Source organism: Stegodyphus dumicola, chromosome X2 (genome assembly GCF_044657685.1).
Source record: "Stegodyphus dumicola isolate Sdum_Otavi_A_Nest chromosome X2, ASM4465768v1".
NCBI lineage: Eukaryota > Metazoa > Arthropoda > Arachnida > Araneae > Eresidae > Stegodyphus > Stegodyphus dumicola.
This window is the reverse complement of record NC_140781.1, coordinates 195431829-195451422: the sequence shown is the minus strand read 5'-3', so window position 1 is coordinate 195451422 and position 19594 is coordinate 195431829. Positions and strand designations below refer to the sequence as shown.

At 32.5% G+C, this 19594-nt stretch overlaps 1 protein-coding gene across 2 annotated transcripts in view; it reads right to left on the bottom strand.

Annotated features, from left to right (window-relative positions):
* LOC118198260 (uncharacterized) overlaps nucleotides 1-19594 on the bottom strand; it is a 324065-nt gene that overhangs the window by 120867 nt on the left and 183604 nt on the right. For both annotated transcript variants that reach the window (XM_085809850.1, XM_085809851.1), the window contains exon 8: nucleotides 14586-14686. In XM_085809850.1, coding sequence (XP_085665976.1) covers nucleotides 14586-14686 — 101 coding nt within the window. The remainder of the gene's footprint in view (nucleotides 1-14585; nucleotides 14687-19594) is intronic.

The following is a 19594-nucleotide window of genomic DNA, read 5'->3' as shown; positions in this document are numbered from 1 at the left end:
ACGTGATTTTTGACAATTCTTGCGCTAAACTAAGCTCCTTCATACTTATTTTGTAAATGGCCTTTGAAATATCCCGGAACAACAATTGATCTAGCACGTACACCTATTCCGCTGGGTTGATCCTATAAAGGATAACGGTAATAAGGATAACGGTATATAGTTACGGTATATACGGTAATAAGGATAACGGTATATACGGTAATAGGAGACGGTAATAAGGATGGACTCTTATTACCGTCAATTTCTCTAAGCTCTTTAAAGGCATGACTTGCATTCTCCGCTTTAAAAATGACTCAGCAGGAAATCACAAGAGCTTACCACTAGATGGCTTTTCTAGTGTTTCTTCAAAATTTAGCATAAAGTAGTATTGCCACGCAATTCGTTTTGCATGATGAACCTGCTGTGTAATTTAGAGCTTTAGTTTTATCTCCAGGACTGGGGTGAAATCACACTGTCAGTCATATGTACGTTAGTTAGACAGATTGTTTTCCTTAATTTTTTAACTCTTATAATGCGTTTGATTTCAGCAATTGTAAGTTCGATTTTGAGAGGATTATTTACTTTAACTTTTTTCCCAAATAATTTCGGTTTCTATACGAACTCACACACAAGTACTTTGCTACATGTATATTATGGCAATTATTATATGGCAATTATTTTTTAGGTCGTATTAAAGGTTTTGACTATAATCCATCACTCTGCTTCAAGATTTTGAAATGAATGTACGTCTGATAAAAATCCATTCCTTACTCATTACTTCATAGAAATTTTAGAATCAGCGTTCATATTATGTTTTCAAAATTCTCATCCAAATATAGTTTGAAATGTTTTACATACGTGGTGATATTCATTAGTTGCTACCTTCCTTTTGTGAATGATTTACGCAGAAAACACGTGACCTTTAGAAAGCACAGTTTGAGGAAAAGTTAAGCATCAAGATATCAGATCACGTCCACTACTTCAGAGGCAAAGGACAAATTGTGCTTTTCTGGCTTTTTGTTTAATGCATACGGTCAAGATCACACCACACTCTATTCTTCTTTCAGTTTCTGCACGACTGATTTTTAAAACGCTTAATTTTTATAATATTTAATTATTATTTGAATCCCGGAAAGGAAACTTTTTCTCCTGTGATATTTCAAATTTATTTGAATAAATACAAAAATAATTAACAAAACTGAAGAACTTGCTTCATCATAAATGAAGAGGCAAAAATAATGAAGGAAGGTCTAGAAAAGATTATATGAAAATTTAGAAGGTATTTTCTCCCTCCTTTCCCCATGGCTTCGTGGTGTTATTGGAAGCATACTCGAAGCGTAATCGAGAAGTCCGGGGCTCGAGACCCGGAGAGGGCATTGCTCATTGTTCACATCTCCTGCTTCAAAGAAACTTAATGACTTTACAAGTAGCCCCCGAACTTAAAGGTAGTGGACGATAAGTCGTCACCACCAGAATTAGACGGTTGGTCTCCTAATTCCCAGTCGCCTTTTAAAAGAGGGAGTATATAAGGTATTTCTCCTTCCTTTCTGAATGCATGTAATTGGATTGCATGCATTGCAGTAAATATTGGTGTAATTGGAAGCATACTCGGCGCGTATTCTTGAGGTGAAGCGTTCGAGTCCCGGTGAAGGCATTGCACATTTTCAGGTTTCCTGCTTCAGAAAAAAAAACCTAATGACTCTACAAATTTAAAATCACAAAAAAGAATTAAGTGTAGCTGTGCAGCTTACTACGTGTGTAATTAAATAGCTAAACCAATAGTACTATTTAGCGTACGACATGCGAACCTTTTTCTTTAAGCAGGTGAAATAAAATTAATCAAAATTACGCATTTCCGGGTTATTTGTAGTACGTAATTTACTATATTGTTAACAGATTAATAATTTTAGCAATAAAATTCTGAATAACTGTAGCTGTATTTTAATATGAAGGCTTTCTTTCATACTGTAGTTGGAAACCTATAAAATCAATAAAACGTTTTGCCACAAATTTCCTTGGCTTTTAATTTCCATAAAAATGTTTTTCAGAACCTTTTTCTTCGGAACTGTTCCTTTTTAATCACCGCAATGTTCTTCAATCGGATCTGCATAAAATGTCAGCAGTAAATGCTTCCTGCTTAAAATAAGTGCTATTTAGGATGGGACGAATATTCGGTTTATGAAGGTTTATAATACTACACATTATAGCAATGCTCTACATCTGCATATCTGCCTGGTAGAAGACAAATGCTCGATTAATCGGGGCTCTAAGATACTACACAAAACAGTTTTAAATTTCTTCGAGTCCTTTTATTTTTTGCATTATATACGATAGTTACGAAACAATTATATGCATAGTATAACTTCCCGGATAGAAAATTTCAGATTATGATCGAAGAAATACTTAATAACGTCCTTTTGACGAGTAGATAAAATCACGTAAATGTGGTAATTGGAATCGAAATTAATGGCGCAATACAGTAAAAGCTTTCCTAATAGGTAGAAACGAGGATTCTCGCCATTAAATTAGGTCATAAAATGCACTAAAAAGCTAAAATATTATGACGATCTAATCAATAATTTGCTGTGCGAACTTTAGGCTGCAAAATAGTGCAACTCGCCTTCTCATGCATGGTACAATTTCTTGGTAGATGACTGGAAGCAGGTGAACCGAATGTCTAAGCAGCCACACAAAGTCGACATATTCCGACATGGTGGTATTTGAGCTCTGAGCTGCCGGTCAATGACATCCACATGTGCTCTCGCTGAACGTTGCTAGTTCGGTCAGAGGTTCGAATCCCGCGAACAGGCTAGCTGCGTGGGCCTTTTTCGTGTTTTCCCATGTGTAACGTGTATACCAGCCAGTTTCCCTTAGAAAGTCCTCCACGAAGGCATCCCTCCCCTTTGAAAGATAGCCTTTGAGGCTTTGCCATAATCACACAAACCAAACCAAACCTGCTGGAAGATCCCATTTCCAGTTGGGACAGACACCGTGTAAAGGTGCAAATGATCTGCAGTTATGTTAAGATAGTCAGAAGCTTTCATGGTCTGTTTTACCACAGCTAAGGGTCCCACAGCTGCCTATGAGACCGTCCTCCATAGCGTAAAACCGCCATCAACAGCCTGTGCATGACTTTCTGCACAGGAGAGAGCAAGTATTCTCCTGGAATACAGCGCATTTTGATACGACCATCGACGTAATGAATATGATATCGTGATTCATTCGACCAGGCAACTGTTTTCCATTTATCCATGGTCTAGTCTCGATCTCCTCAGGCGTAGTTGACAATGCCACTTGGTCAGCAGAGGCACACGAGTGAAACGTCTGCTGCTCTGTGCGATATTCAGAGTCCGCTGAACTGTGTGTTCCGAAAGACTTGCATTTGGACCTGCATTGTATTGAGGTGTCTTCTGAGCCATTGCCTGGCGTCGATTTTACTGTACTATGTGTGGTACAGTTTCCGACGTCCTTTTTCTTTGATGATGTGTGGACGTCCAACACCTTGGCGTCTACTGCTGGTTTCACCGTCATTTATCCAATTTGCATAAACACTACCACTGGCAGATAGTGAACAACCTTACTAGTCGTGCAGATTGGAAGATACTCGTTCCGAGTCTTTGGACCATTACAAACTGTCCCATATCAAATTCGCTTAGATCAGCAGCCTTTTCCATCACTCGTCAAAGTAAGTGCAAGAATTATTGCTTACTCTGACACATTGATACTTTTGATATGCCTGTTTCAGCAGAAATTATATCCTGCTATTACAGGCACCTCAAATAACCCTGGTTAGGAAGACATATCATACAGTGCTTCACAGGAATACCTTGATAAGAAATTGCAAGAAGATTCTGTAGAGGTAGCCCAGGCCAGTGTAAGTGAAAATGCCATGAACGGGAAGGTAAATCATGTATGTGTAGTTAAAATGTGCCGTTATACTGGGAGCCAATTAGTCAGATGAGAGAAACATAGGAAAGTGTACTGATTCGCGGGCATCGGTCACGCGTTTGGTCACCTTCCCAAGTGCTGGCTCCGGAATGCTGCTTGATTTTGAGTAGAAAAAATAAATGATTCCTTACCTTCTCCAGCTGGAGTTAAATTCAATATCCACTCAATCACGTGTCCTCCACGTCATCCAGACGAATTCATTGAAAAATGGAAGGATGGTCATAATGTTTTGGCTGGTTTGTGCAGGTACGGGGCGGGAAAATGATAACCAAAGAATAGTTCTCAAATGAAATTTATACACAGCTTCTGCAGTCTGTAATCACCAAACATATAGAATTGCCAGAATGGATGATTTTTCAAAGTCTTCCATATTTATTATGCTTACAGTATTCCATTATACGAAATTTTTCCTGCTTAGAGCATTCAGAACTACAGAAATAATCATCTTCATCAAAAATAATCATTTCCCATTAGCAGATTATTTGTGAGGCAAAATAAAAATGAATTTCTAAACTGCAATTTAGTTTAAGTACTACATTTCTCGAATTTCGTAAATTTTCTCGAAAAAGTATTATTTTAAAATCAGTTGGGTAGTTTATTGACATCTGAATTTAAAAAAAAAAAAAAATTGTAGCATTTTGTTTTTTAAACATTCTAAGTTATTCTTTAATGATATGTTTTATTTTTTAACTGCTTTGCATTTTTAGAATCAAAGAAATTTACTTCGAAAACATTTCCGCAGAATGCCATCGTATAATTTCCAAACGAGTCGCAAATCTTCATTTTTCAATTCCAGTGCTATATGTTCAGGTTTAACACATTTCAGACATAAGGTTTTATTTATGTTAACCAGTTACATTTAGTCTTTACTGCTACTTCTATTTCCAGCGGCTCCCAACAGGATGTAAATTAATATAATATATTTAAGAGCAGAGTCACCATAGCTGCTAGTGTATGTTTGAAGCTCTAAGTCATAACCCGCGTTTTACTTTGTGAATTTAACATTTTAGAATTTTAGTTTCTGCTATCACCACAAGCTATGGAATTCGATTTCTGCGATTATGCAGGTTGTCTAACAGTTAGACTGACGAACGAATAGAATTTATTTTAAACGTTCTCCTGTGTTATATTTATTTCTCTGACAAATTAAGATGACCAATAAGTCGCTTGACTGACGGATCATCACGGATGCAGAGATCACGGGTGATGATCACGGATCATCATTATGCACATTTAAAGTAGTTGTTAAGAATTTAATTCAGTAATAAACCAAAAGGAAGAGATTATCAAACATGCTAGAGTTGAGAGTCGGGGTAGAGAAAATGCTAGTGAAACAGTTAAAGGGTAGATAATCTAATTAATTATCTACGCTGCTGTAGGAATAAAGCGAATGGAAGAATATTAAGATATACTCTGGTGTGCCTTAATAACCTAAAAGTAAGAAAAATGACATTGATTTACACATGCATAGTAACAAAATACACTCAACACATATTTTACCTGTGAAACACTTGTTTATTTCAACCCTAGAGCTGTAACAGAAATATTTGCAAAAATTTGGTCACAAGGAGTTTACATAACTCCAGTTGTAATCCCTTTCGCCAGTTCATCGTAGAGCTTCATAAAAAGGATAAATGGAAATCTTGAAACATCGCAAATTTCACTTGTTAAATGCTATTTTCTGCAAAACTGTCATTTTCGTTCACAGGTATGAAAGATAAATTTCATATGAAGAAGCAGGAGGAATTGTCAGCGGAATTGGCGATGACGAATGGCCTTGGAAGAAAAATTCTTATCGGATGCAATCTTGAAACATCTCAATAATTCACTTATTAAAACTTCGATGTCATGCTAGCAGGAATTAAAAGACTTGATAAGAATGAACAAAATGCCCGATTTGTTTTACGAAATTGGCAATCTCGTTCACAGGTATGCAGAATAAATAATCACATGAAGAAGCACGAGGACTTTTCAGCGGACGTAGTAGTGCCGAATGGCCTTGGAAACAAAATTACCCGACGTGTCTAGTAGAGTCATTAGGATTTTTTTAGGGGCAGAAAATATGAAAACTAGCAAACGCCTTCGCCGGGAATCGAACCAAGGACCTCTGGAATACCGGCCCAGCGTGCAGAACCACTACACCACGAAGGCACGCTAGGAAAGCGGGAGAAGTACCTTATAGTCTTACAGCCTTAAATTACTCTTCCGTAGAACACATCTCAAAGTTAAGCTAGGGGAAAAACGAGTGAATGAACTTCAAACCGGTCTATCACAGTCTCTTTAGCCAACGTCGGCTGCCACTGTCGAAATGGAATTTACAGTGAAAAAAGTTAAGGCTTGCCATCACAGTAGGTATGATCCTACTGTGATCCTAAAATTACAAAGTAATTTTGCTTGCCTCTGGGCTGAGAATCTTCCACGTTAACAGTTCTGAGGACACAATTAAAAAAATTCTCCAATTCTGTTATATAGAAATATATGTAGGGTCTTCTAAGTGGAATTAAAATTAGCGTTGTCAGCATAACCAAAGTAAGATGTACATTAATTTTTAAATCAGTTTAAGGTCTATCTGACTTTTACTGCATGATCTGTAACGTAATAACTTTTTCGCGCATTGAATTTATAACAACATTATCTCCGATTCATCTTCATTGCAACTTTTCTCCATGCCTATTGTTTAGTTACTTACTATTTACAGATTCAAGTACAGAGGAGTCTCGCATAACGAACGCAATTCGTTCTAGAATGAAGCAAAAACAACTAACATGTTGAATTAATTCATTTTAATCAATATAACAGAATAAAACAAATATATTTAGGTAAATAATTTGATGCTGATATTCCTCACTTGAGAAGCTAAACTATCACAAGAAAACTCTGTCACGGGAAATTTTTAAACAAAATCCTTCTCATGATCTAAAAAATAGTATGTGGTGAAAAGCTCTAAAAAATAAAAGTTGGGAGAGAAATGATTCATATTTAAAGTGAAAAATATTTTAAAGTAAAAAATTCTTCTCCATGACATTCGTCATCTTTCGACCACAGAAAAATTAGCTTTTCATTATTTTAAGCATATCTTTACTTAAATATACGAAAATATAAACTTTATTTTAGTGTAATTAATGTAAATTAATGCAGTGTTAAAACAACGGAATAATTAATATTTATTTACATATCGGGGAAAAATTTATATGTAGTTTTTTTTTTTTTAAACTGGCTTTCCTAATAAGTGATAACAGTGTCACATTTCTGATGAAAAGGAGAGTAATTATTTTAAAATATGATAGACCTCTAATATTCATCTCCGAGAAAAGAAAGTTAAATAAACGTTAAAGAAATTACTTTTCAGTTTGTTCTGAAAGAAACTAGGTCGCAAAGAGCTAATAATTTTCTGAAACTAGTTCGCAAGATGTTCAATTAAGCCAAGAGTTTCTTTTTTTTTTTTTTTTTTTTGTGTGTTTAATCTGAAGATTTTGTGCCTAATGAGACATTTTAGCCTGAATCAGAAATCGATAAATTGTTGCAATCAAATAAAGCAGTTAAGAATACCTTTAGAAAAAAGACTGCCATTTTCAAAAAGGATAAATACATAAAACAACCACAAAGTGCATTAGATAGCACTAATAATAAAACAAGAAGAATAAACAGCTTTGTTTACAACTGTTAAATTTATATTATGGCCGCAAAGAGATAAAAGTCAACGAGAGAATTCGTGAGTAAATATTTATTGAACATTCCTTTCTTCCACTTTATTACTTTCACTTCTTTTTGAATTGGGTTACAGTTAAGATCAAATGCGCATTCAAAAGGCAAACTTGCTTACACCGGTGGAGAGGGGGAAAAAAAAGCAAATAAATGAAAATAAGCTGTTTTTCTTATTTCTGCTTTTGAAGCATAGATTATTTGAAGTTTTAAAGAACCACTGTCTAAAACTGTATCCCGGTGAAAAGGAAATAATTAACTGCTATCTTCGTTTGCTCTGATATTAGTTGAAGATCATATAACAAATTATGACAATGTTATTTTTAAAAAGTAATTTAAATCATTTGACTTCAAAGCTCTGAATTTGTATACGTTAAAGCTCAATCAGTCATAACTGCATGCAAAATCATTAGGTTATTGTGAAGCAGGAGAGGTGAAAAATGTGCAGTGCCCTCGCCGCGACTCGAACCCCGGACCTCTCAAATAAGTGTCGATTATGCTTCCAGTTACACCATGAAGGCATGCGGAAAGAAGGGAGAGATACCTTATATACCCGTATTTTTAATAGGAGAGTGGTGACAAGAGGACTCAACCTCCAAAACCTGGTGGTGACGAATTATCATCTCTTTTAGTTCGGGCGCCACTTTTAGAGTCATTAGGCTGTTTGGAAGTAGGAGGCGGGAAAACTCACCGAAACTCGAGCCCTGGACCTCTCGAATACTCGTGGAGTATGCTTTTAATTACACCATGAAGGCATGCGGAAAGCAGAGAGAAAATGCCTTATATATTGACGATTTTTATACAAAGGGGTAACCGACTTCGCTCGAAGAGCATTTTTAAAAATGTTTGCTGTAGTTCTGAAGTAAAGAGATTTTTTATTGGACTGACCTCACACTTAAATATAATCACAGCAATAGTGATAAAAAAATTTATTATTTTGTGAAATTTATACAAAAAACTGAAAATTCTAGATCGAAACTAACAAAAACGTCAACCATCATTGACAAGAAAATAATGATCATAAAAACATATTTTTGATTTTATGTTATATATATTAACCATAAGCATAATGTGAAGTAGAATAAATGGAATGTATTTTTTTTTTTTTTTTCCTTTGAGAACATACAGACTCCCCGTGCACCACATATGTACAACACGGGGCTTACAGAAGTAAGTTAACTAGAACATTAAAGGTTACATGTATAAATAAACATTAAAAATTACATGCATAAATAAAGCGAACAAAAGCAGAAAACAGCAGTCTGGACTTCACGAAAACAGATAAGTTCACTGGCCAAGTCACTCCGAACATTTTCAAATCGTTCTGTAAGCATAATCTAGGGCCATCAAATGTAGGGCACGAGAAAATCAAATGTTCCACATCCTGAGGAACTCTTTTTGAACATTCACATAAATTGTTTGATCGTAGATTAAAACGAAACAGATAACTTGCAAATTTACCGTGACCAGATAAAAACTGAGACACTTTAAAATTTAACGAGAGGAAAGACTCGGAATTCAGTCTATGGTAAATAGAAGGAAGGAACTTTTTGGTGACTTCCGCATTACAAGATGAAATGTATTCCTCATTCCACATAGCTAAAAGCTTTTTATTGATTCACTAATAATGTATGTCTAAATATAGTAGTCAATGATAAAAAATTTAGAAAAAAAGAAAGTACAAAACACATTTTTCGAAAAATTTAAACGATTAAATTATATTTTTCCTAAATACAAAATCCCTTTCTACTTCAACTAAAACAAAGCAATTATTTGAAATTAATTTTTACTTTTGTGGGCTCTGAAAAGTAGTGAACATATAATCTTCTAATTATGACTACTCTACACATATTATTGAAGAAAAAATGATATAATTTAAATTCTATTTGGTTAATATTTTTGACTCTTACTATACATCAAGCGTAATAATGTTCAAACTATGTATGCGGAAGGTTCAAATGATTCTATTAGGAACGTTTAGAGATATCAAGGTTGCTGTGAACATAAATCATAAAAATAATTAATCAAAAATTGGATTAAAATTTTTCAAATTAACGTTACATGATATCTAAACGCAACTATTCACGTTCCAAACGCAAATGAGAAAATATATAATAAAAATAATTTGCAGATTCTTCAGACATATTGAAATGCTTAATATTATTTAAGCACGCACTTTTAATCAACATATCAAGGGAAAAAATTAGGTTTTGATAGCTAAGCATTTGGCCTTAAAATTTTTTTAAAAAATTATTTTTAGCTAAAATGGATCTTTTGAGCGAGTTTGATTACCTTAAGAAATAAAAATTATGAAATTAAGTTTAATTAATTTTATAAAAATGAGTTCAACAATTTTAAACGTGTAAGAATGAAAGTTATAAAATATTAATTGGATATACAAAAAAATGATAGATCAGTATTCTTAGGATAGTTATAAAACGTATGAAAATTAGAAAATAAAAAATGTAATATGCATTAAAATTGCAGTTACCCGGATCATTTGCTTACATCTGAGTAAAATAAAGCTTTTACCTTGATTAAGAGTTTTTCCTCAAATTTATAAGTGTTTTAGAAACTAAGTACTTAATATTATGTACTGTATCCTTAATTTTATTAATGTACATCAACAAAGAGGGCTCAGACTTAATTTTCGTTTTTTAAGAAAAGGTAACCATTTTGTTTCACGCGAATGAAAAATAATTTTTGAAGAGTAGTCGTAATTAGAAGATTATGTGTTCACTACTTTTCAGAGCCCACAAAAGTAAAAATTAATTTCAATTAATTGCTTTGTTTTAGCTGAAGTAGAAAGGGATTTTGTATTTAGGAAAAATATAATTTAATCGTTTAATTTTTTCGAAAAATGTGTTTTGTACTTTCTTTTGCGGAAATAAAAATAATTTATTTTTAATTGTATAAGCTTTGTAGCAATAAAATATAACAAGAGAAAAGTTAAAATTCTCGCATTGTCATTACGGCATTTCTCCTGCAGAAAAATACAATTATCGGAAATTTTCGAACATTCGAATAGGATCGATGAATTATACTGGAATAGAAAATAAACAGATAACTAGTCCTTGCTTAATAACCAACATAACAAGTCAAATTTAAGCATCTGTGGCTATAATTCAATTATCAATAGTTTGAAATGGTCAATAATTATAAAAATAAAAACAAACAAGCCATAAATAACTAAGTGCTAAATCTTATGAAGAAATGTTTAATAATAAGATAATTTCGAACAAAATAATAACTCATAAGTAGCATAAAAAGACAAAAATTACTTTTGAAACATATTTAATAATGAAATTTAATATTGTGTTGCTGCTAGAGTGCTAAATGTAATGCTAAATTTTACTGATTTAAGAAGTTTAACACATATTTCATTAGAAGTTAAACATATTTTTCATTACAAAGATTTGCTGTGAATTCTTCGCAATTTGTTACTGAATTTTATAGAATGTGTTGTTCAGATTTCAAACTCTAGCTAACACTAACATTTCGTAGCAGGTAGTCGTTTTGAACATGTAATTGTTTTGTAATTGTAATTAATATTGGGAATGTCTTGAAATATAAATATATTAAATATATTGTAATTTCTTATTTTATCAGCCTTTCTAAACTCAACGATTGACGCCTAGAATTCCATTTTTATTTCCCACTTGTTTACGTATATTAGTTTGCCGAAATGTTAATTAAATATGATTAGTCAGTAAAATATGAAGTTACATTTCTTGTAATAAAAAGTAAATGGAATAAAAACGCTCAACAGTATTTGTAATGGTTTTAATCTAATAAATTACTTCAGATTAATGTTTTAAATAAATGTCTTTTAAGAATTACTTCTCTCAAAAATTACCCGGCACTTACAGAATCTTAAAATCTTCAAACTCCAATCTGCGTTTAAAATTTCGAATCTAAGGTATTCAAATGCAACGTTAAGAATAAATATTCCTTTCTTTGTTTAAATATAGTTATTAAGAAGCTAACTTTTGAAATTCCATGCACAAAACTACAGTTCTAAAACACCTTATTATATGAAGTCCCAGGAACTCTATAAGCATTCATTAAAAGATTACTTCAAACAATTTCGTCACCAATAAACCATCTTCTGAAGAATTTAAACCCGTTAGGAACGTAATGTGTAAAGAGTTTAGATTGAAAATTTCTCTTTCCAATGATAATTGAATAAATTAAATAACGCTGCTTCTACAAATTTATTACCTCATTAAATGAATACCGTTGATTTCCTTTAATTTTTAATAACAGTATTCAAGCAATCTCATTTTAAAAGCTATTAATTAAATTTTCATAATAACTTTCCAGTTATCTTTCTGATTCTAATATCCTCGCAAACATGTCAGTGGGATTCATTAACTATATCCACACATACCTAATAATTTTATATGGAATTAAAACATTAAGGCATTAAATCAGCAGTCAGCAATTCCCACTTGTTTGCGTATATTAGTTTGCAGATCTAAAATAATGATCATAAAACATATTTTTGAAGCTTGAAGCTTCTGCAATCAAGTCTTACTTTTGAAATTTAAGAATTTCCATTTAATATAGCTTCGTTTATGTTTCAAAAAGATATAATAGAAATTTTCGCTATATCTTATGATAATGATTGAGTTTTTGATTTCTTAGCTGCTGTGTATGTGGTTCACGTGTATTAGCCATAAAAGGTTTAGAAACACTAACAAATCAGAAGCCAATCGGATAAACATTAAAGCAACCAGAAAATGCATCATCGTAATGCACTAGAACACTACCTGTGGGGTTTGATTCTGCTTTGGGCCGTACCCGTGAGGAATGATATCTCAGATTATTTTCTTGGTCTAAAACTACAGTAAGATACAGATGGATTATAAAACTCAGTAGATTTTTAACGGAGCTGCATCTCCCCATTCACCGACAACTATACACTCCAATTCTATGAGATGAATAATATTTTGTGTTTTCCTCTTTTTTAAAATTAGTGTTTTTTCAAAAATAATTTGAGGCTGATCTCACGCTTATCTTGCATGCCGTCACAAGGACTAATATATCTGTTTCGTTTCTAAATGTCTGTTAACTACATTTAACTGAAAGAAAAGATGAATTAAAAGCATTCTCATGAGTTTTTGAAAGCACAATACGTGCAAATACATACTTACAGCGGAATCTTAATCAGTTTTTCATTGTAATCTGAAACAGTGTTTCTTAAACTGCGGTTCGCGAAGTTAGTTCAGATACATGAATTCAAAGAAACATTAGTTGCTGTCTCTTCATTATCTTTAATATGTTACATTTTCTGAACAGCTTAGTTATAAAAGCATAATACTGGCAAAATTGAGCTGTAGGTTATACTTCTATTTTGGAAAATATAGTTTGGTTTACAGATGCCGTCAATAAGTCGAGACTCCAGTTTTCCACCTTTGTCTCCAAATCTGTTCACTTCACGCATCCATTTTTTGTGTGAATCACATGGATATCCCTAAGTTACTCGAGATATATGTTAGTAACTACTGTAATTGTAATACTATCAATTACTTTGTGAAATGTGAACATCCATCGTTTTCATGGATTTTTCCCATGTGTAACGTGCATACGAGGCAGTTCCCTCTAGCATGTCCTCCACGAAGGCATCCCTCCCTTAGGCGGATAGCCTTCGAATTGCTTTCTAGTAATCAAATAAATACAAACAAACAGTAATTGTGGACGATTGTTTGTTAGGTTCATACCTTCTCCCAACGCAATTCTGGACATTTATGGAGGATATGTTATCAAAGTTATTGATGCATTTCATTCATTCGCAGTTAAAAAATAGTTTTCTTTAAATCCTCATATCTCATCAAATATACATTGTTTTTATTTTAAACATCAATTTAATACTTCTCTTGAACTTTCTAAAGTTTTTAAACGTTTCACGTTTTCTCACGTTTCGTAAGCTGATTGAAAATTCTCATTTTATATGCAAAGCATGGGGAAAAATAACAATTTTAAAACAAACCTTATAAAAGGAAAACGTCATTAATACAAGAGTTTTCCCATAGTGCCTATGAGCTTTGCACTTGCTATGTAAAATAGTTTGTGAACGATACAGATAATTTCCTGTTTTCTATGATACAGCAAGACCAAAAGTGTTTTCCCTTAATCGTTTAGTTATTGGCCTCCTACATGCACTTTTGAATGAATTTGTACTGCAGAGAATGAGTTCACTCATATTATTTACATTAATCTGAAGCAGTTGCAGAACAACTTTTGAAGCATTTCTCTAGACATTACGAAAAATTCTGAAATCCAGCATGCGATGACTTTGGGCTATGCAATGTACTTCAGACTCATAAACCAAATTTGGAATTTTTTTTAATTCAGTAGTAAACGCAAAGAGCAAACATTGAGCGCAGAGAAAAAATTTCTTGAAATTCATATTAAAACGTTTACATTCATCTAGACCACAGTTCCTATTGTCATATTATACATTAATTATTAACTTTAGATTTTATTTTTATCCTTAAGTAATTAATTAATTTTTCCTTTCTTATGAAGAAAAGAGGGAACAAAGGGAAAATTTAATTCTCTAATAAAACTTTAAGTCACATAGTATAAAAGACTCATTCAGTGCCGAAGAGAATAGACATAATTTAATGGCAGATCTAAGACTGATGCAAAACAATTATAAATTAGTATAGTATGATTTATGTTTTAAGGGACAAATACTGGATTCTGAAACTAAAAATAAATAAATACGATTGATTTGAAATATTAACTTTCTTCAAACATGATGTTAAATCATCTTGCAAATTCATAAAATAGCTTTAAAACTCCATACTAATGTTTTAGTTTCTTGCATCGTAACTCAAAACTTCTATATTAAAACAGATTAAAAACATAAATATTAAAAAATGCATTTACGGCTGCAAAAGTAAACTTTGCAAGATAGTGTTTTCAAATAAAACACTTTTAGCACTTACAGTAGAAGTCAAAGGCTTGACCGTCAGTCCACTCATAGCAGTTCTCGTACCTCATATCATTGGCTCCAATCCAAAATGCGTTGCTCTTTTCATAAACAAGACTGTAAAGACAATAATGCAAATAAAACATTAAAATCAACATTTTATTTTATTTATTCAGAATTCAAACACTCTATTTAACGCATTATTTGTCGAATATCTAATATTCGTTAGTGTTTATTTAAAAAAATAGTTAAAAATAGTTAAAGTTTCCCACTCGTCATTTTCCTTAACAGGTATAATTGCTCGAATTTCATTTGCACGAGGCTATTAGTGAGCATTGGTCTGTCAATTATGTTTTGACTAAAATATTCTGAATTCTTTTTCTATAGAAAAGAAATAACTCAAAATGAAAATAAATAATCCTGTTTAAATCGTGTTCCTTGGAGGGGTTCTTCAAACAATGATTACAGCGCTGAGATCGAAGAGCTGATAAGGATCTATGCTCTATATTGGGACATTTTTTTTAAGAATTCAGAAAGTTTTAATGATGACAGTACTGACGTACGTGATAGTATTGGTCTCAACTGATAAACCAATTGCTATGGAGGCTTTAGAAGGAAATTTCTTCTTGTCGCCAAAATCTCAAGAGCCAAGTACTGCTTATAAATCGTACTGGGCAAGACTAAGCAAAATCTTGTATATATATAAAACACAGAGGTAAAAATGTGTGTTACTCCACTATATTGCGAAACACAGACATAAAGAAAAATTAGAAGCAAAATACATGTACACTTTTCTTTCAAGCTTGTAATTTTCCGCTGTTTAGCAAGCTGTTTTCTCTGTTTATTCCTTTCATGTCCTTTTGTTGTATATATTTAAGATATAATAAAATATGATACCTGCTTTAAAAAATAATTGGCGACCTCAAAGTTAACATTTTAGATTTGGTGATCTCGCCCTAAATTCATTTGTTCTCCCAAATTCGAGATCTTTTGAGATTACGTAACGCTGCTTGAAACGAGTAACCAAAACTAATAACTAACCAATCATAGCTTATCTCTTAGAATCGCACCTACTCTGGTATAAAAAAACCCTGGCAGTTAATTACGTCACTTCTTCTGCTAGCTCCCACCTTGTTAATATCTCCTCGCTTTGCTTCTCCGTCTAAAGTGCCTGCGTTTTAATTTTAAAAATCAATGTAAATAGCAATTTATCATATTCCATTATGATTCAATTATAGAAATGTATCAGATTTCATTATGATTGAATAAACATCTACGGAGATGATTTTATATGTGTGAAAGTAAAGATTGGAAATTCTTCAAGTTTATGTCTGGTTATCTTCATCTGTAAGCCTTCACACTCAGCTACGACGACTGGAAGCTAATTCCTCTTCTATGTTCCGGAATCATGATACATATATATTTAAGATATAACAAAATACGATAGCTGCTTTAAAGAAAATAATTGGCGACCTCAAAATTAATATTTTAAATTTGATGATCTCCCCCTAAATTCATCTGTTCTCCCAAATTTGAGAATATTCTGTGTTATGTAACGCTACTTGAAAAGGGGCAAATAAAACTAATACTAACCAAGCATAGATTAGCTGTACTTTGTGCACCTATCTTGTGTAAATAGCTAATAATTGTGTAGTCTCCCTCTCTTTCGCCTCTTTGCCTGCGTGCTGATAGCTTGTCACTCCGCCTGTGCTAGCTATTCGCCATTAATTAAAATGTAATTGCATATTTAAAATTATGGGGCACGTTTAGAACTCTTAGTCTTCGACAGTTATGTATTAACAAATTCGTCATTCTAGAATAAATGATGTTTAACTATCAAGCTGTTCGTGCTTCTAAAATTCCATTCCGATCATCAATTACGCCATAATGCCCAGTCATCTACGCAGCAGGGTTTTCGATCATGTGAACTGTTTACATGTTCCACTAACTATTACAGTTATTACTATATATAGTGCCTATCATATTCATTCATTCAGCAATTGGAAACTCTAGATTTGGGTTCTCCACAAGGGTATGGCTGATTTTTTTCAAGATTATTGCAGACAAAATGGCTAATGACTCTATACTAATGTTTGAACTAAAATGTGGTGAATTATTATTCCTCACTACTTTAATTTTGGAATTTCTAATAACTGCCGTTATGGTGCAATAGTAATAGTAATTGCATTCAGTTAGCAACATGAAGCTGTTGAGTTCCATTCCCGGCAAGAGCATGGTTGACTTTTCACCTTTCTTACTCACTAAAACCTAATGATTCTGCAGTTTATGAGTGATTGTTAAGAGGTTAACCTTCCTTAATTAACCAATAAATATTAAAAAGAACAATTTGTACAGTTATTAAGTTGTATTTGGAGTATGAAACTTGAAAATCCACTTACACACGCGGAAATACGATAAATGTTTATAAATTGCTAAACCATTGATATGTTAAATATTTAATTTACATGCCCAAACAAAATACAGTTATGAATAGCGTTATATTTGTAGCTTGATTCACATTGCTAATCTAATGCAGTATACACATACGTATGTACGGTTTTATACCTTTACAAACGTTTATTCTCATTAAAAATACCGGGGAAGTATCTTAGACAATCCCACACAAATAATCAGTCTGTTGCGTGTGTATAATGGATAAAGTGTTAACAAAACGGTATACAAGGATATGTATACGGAATGCTTAATATTGTGCAATATTTTTCTCTTGATTACTTTTGTTTGGATAGAGATAAATGGGTTTAACTGCAAAGCAGACATACATTCAGTAGCAGAAAAATATTTTTAAAAATGAAGACTAGCAGTTTTAGCAATCAAAAATGGGACTTCAGAATAACCTCTCGAATTGTTCATCTTTACAACCCTAGATGTTCATCTTTACTCCCCTAGATCTTTACACGTAATTCCTGACATTATAACGAACAAATTAATTTTAGCAGTTTTCTTCCTGAAACGGTTGACCGATATTTGTTCTATGAGTTATAATTATGCAACATCTATCCCTTTAATATATCTCTGAACTGCAATTTCTCCTATCAACCAATTCACTTACAATTTCAGTGTGCATTTAATCAAAATGCTGACAACCAAAAAAATTTGCTTTTTTTTTCTTTTCAGAAACAGTGATTTATATGATCTGTCGTATGTATTAAGAAAATATTCTTACGGTTCCTGAGTGAGAGAAAAATTCTTTTTAAAAATACTTTTTAATATTCTTTTATAGATTTCTTTCTTTATTCTTTTATTTATTCTTCTTTTTTACATTCTTTGTATAATTAAAGCTTTACAGATACCGTTACGTAATATGACACTTCAAGTAATTGAGCAGTTTTGAATCGAAAGCTATTTCAAAAATATTACTAAACTTACCAGTGCCCAAATTCAAAACTTTTCAGAAATTGATAAACATTCTTAATCCTAGCATAAAAGTCTAGACTTTTTGGGATCATTAAAAATAAGAAACTGGATTCAAGAAATATATATACTTAAGAACGGGTAATCTGAAACGAAAGTAGAACGGAAATCTGATCAAAGAGAAATAATCCCAATCCAAAAGCGAATGTCAAAAGACTTGGACTATTTCAGGTGTAGTGGTGTATTTAATTATGGCAAAGCACACTAGGGCTATCTGCCTAAGAGGAGGGATGCCTTTCGTGGAGGACTTTCTAAGGGAAACTGGCTCGTATACACGTTACACATGGGGAAAACCACGAAAACACCCATGCAGCCAGCCCGTTCGCGGGATTCGAACCTCGGACCGAACTACCAGTGTTCAGCGACTTTACCGCTCGGCCGCTGGTGGGCTGGACTATTTCAGTTTAAGCGCAAATAAAAGTAGAAAAAAAAAACAAGGGAAGAATAAGTTGTACTTCCGGGGCAAGGGGTTATCTAAAAATTTAGCTTCTATTTTAAAAGACTGAGATTGGAAACAAGATTTTATAAAGCCACTCTGTTTTATAAAAAAAACTGCTATTCTCTCATCTAGTCACAGCTTTCTTGGAAATAATAATCGAAACAATGTTTTATGAAGATTTAGGCATGGCATTTCTGTATGTTAGCTGAATGATTTTGTAATGAGAAAACGAATTGCGCGATAAACGTAGGTAGTGGAATCTTTATTTAGTTTCAAATTATCATCACTCATAACTTCCTAATGTTGATAATGATTAAACATTTGCTTATAGTGGGAAAGGAAAAAATAAAACACAATTTCTCTTGCAAAAATGTTGAAGAAATAGAAAAAGATTGTCAATTGAAATGAATAAACAAGTGATGGATAATGGTTACAGGAGAAAATAACGCAAGACGATAACATGGTTGTAAAAAACATCGTGGGAGGACCAAAGCATGGGGAAAATATCACAGTTTTAAAATATCGTCTTCGAAAATGAAGCAATTCAAAGAAATCTCAGTTTTTAAAACATCCTTGTAGAAAATATGATGATATAAATAAAGCATCTAACAGATCATCCCATGGCGATGTGTTTTTTCAGGATTTAAATGCCGTAAATGGATATTTATATAATGATTTATGAGTGCAAGAAGAAATGAGGAATAATTTTATCTCCAAACTTCATATTTCTTAATTAACTAATAAATTTTTGCAGGAAAAGCAAAAAGGAATCCTAAGCGTTAAAAAACTAAAAATTATTAAAAACATTAATACTACATATAACAGTTAATAAAACTTTAAACTTCTATAATTAACTATTAAAAGTTACCATTTCATAAACATTCTTATAAAACTGGATTGGTAGTTTTTCATAAAAAATACTGTCCAAAAATGATTAGGAAAGGAAAGATGAGTAACTACATGAGATTACCTATATTAAAACTGCTGAGTTATTTTCTTTCACTTTGTTAATCTGATATTCTTTTAATAAAAATGAAATCTTGCTTTGTTTCATATTATTCGTCGTTTTAAAATGTCATTAATATTTTCCCATATACCGTGTAGTTAATCGATTGAAGGTTGATTCATTAGTTAAAATGAAATATGTCACATAT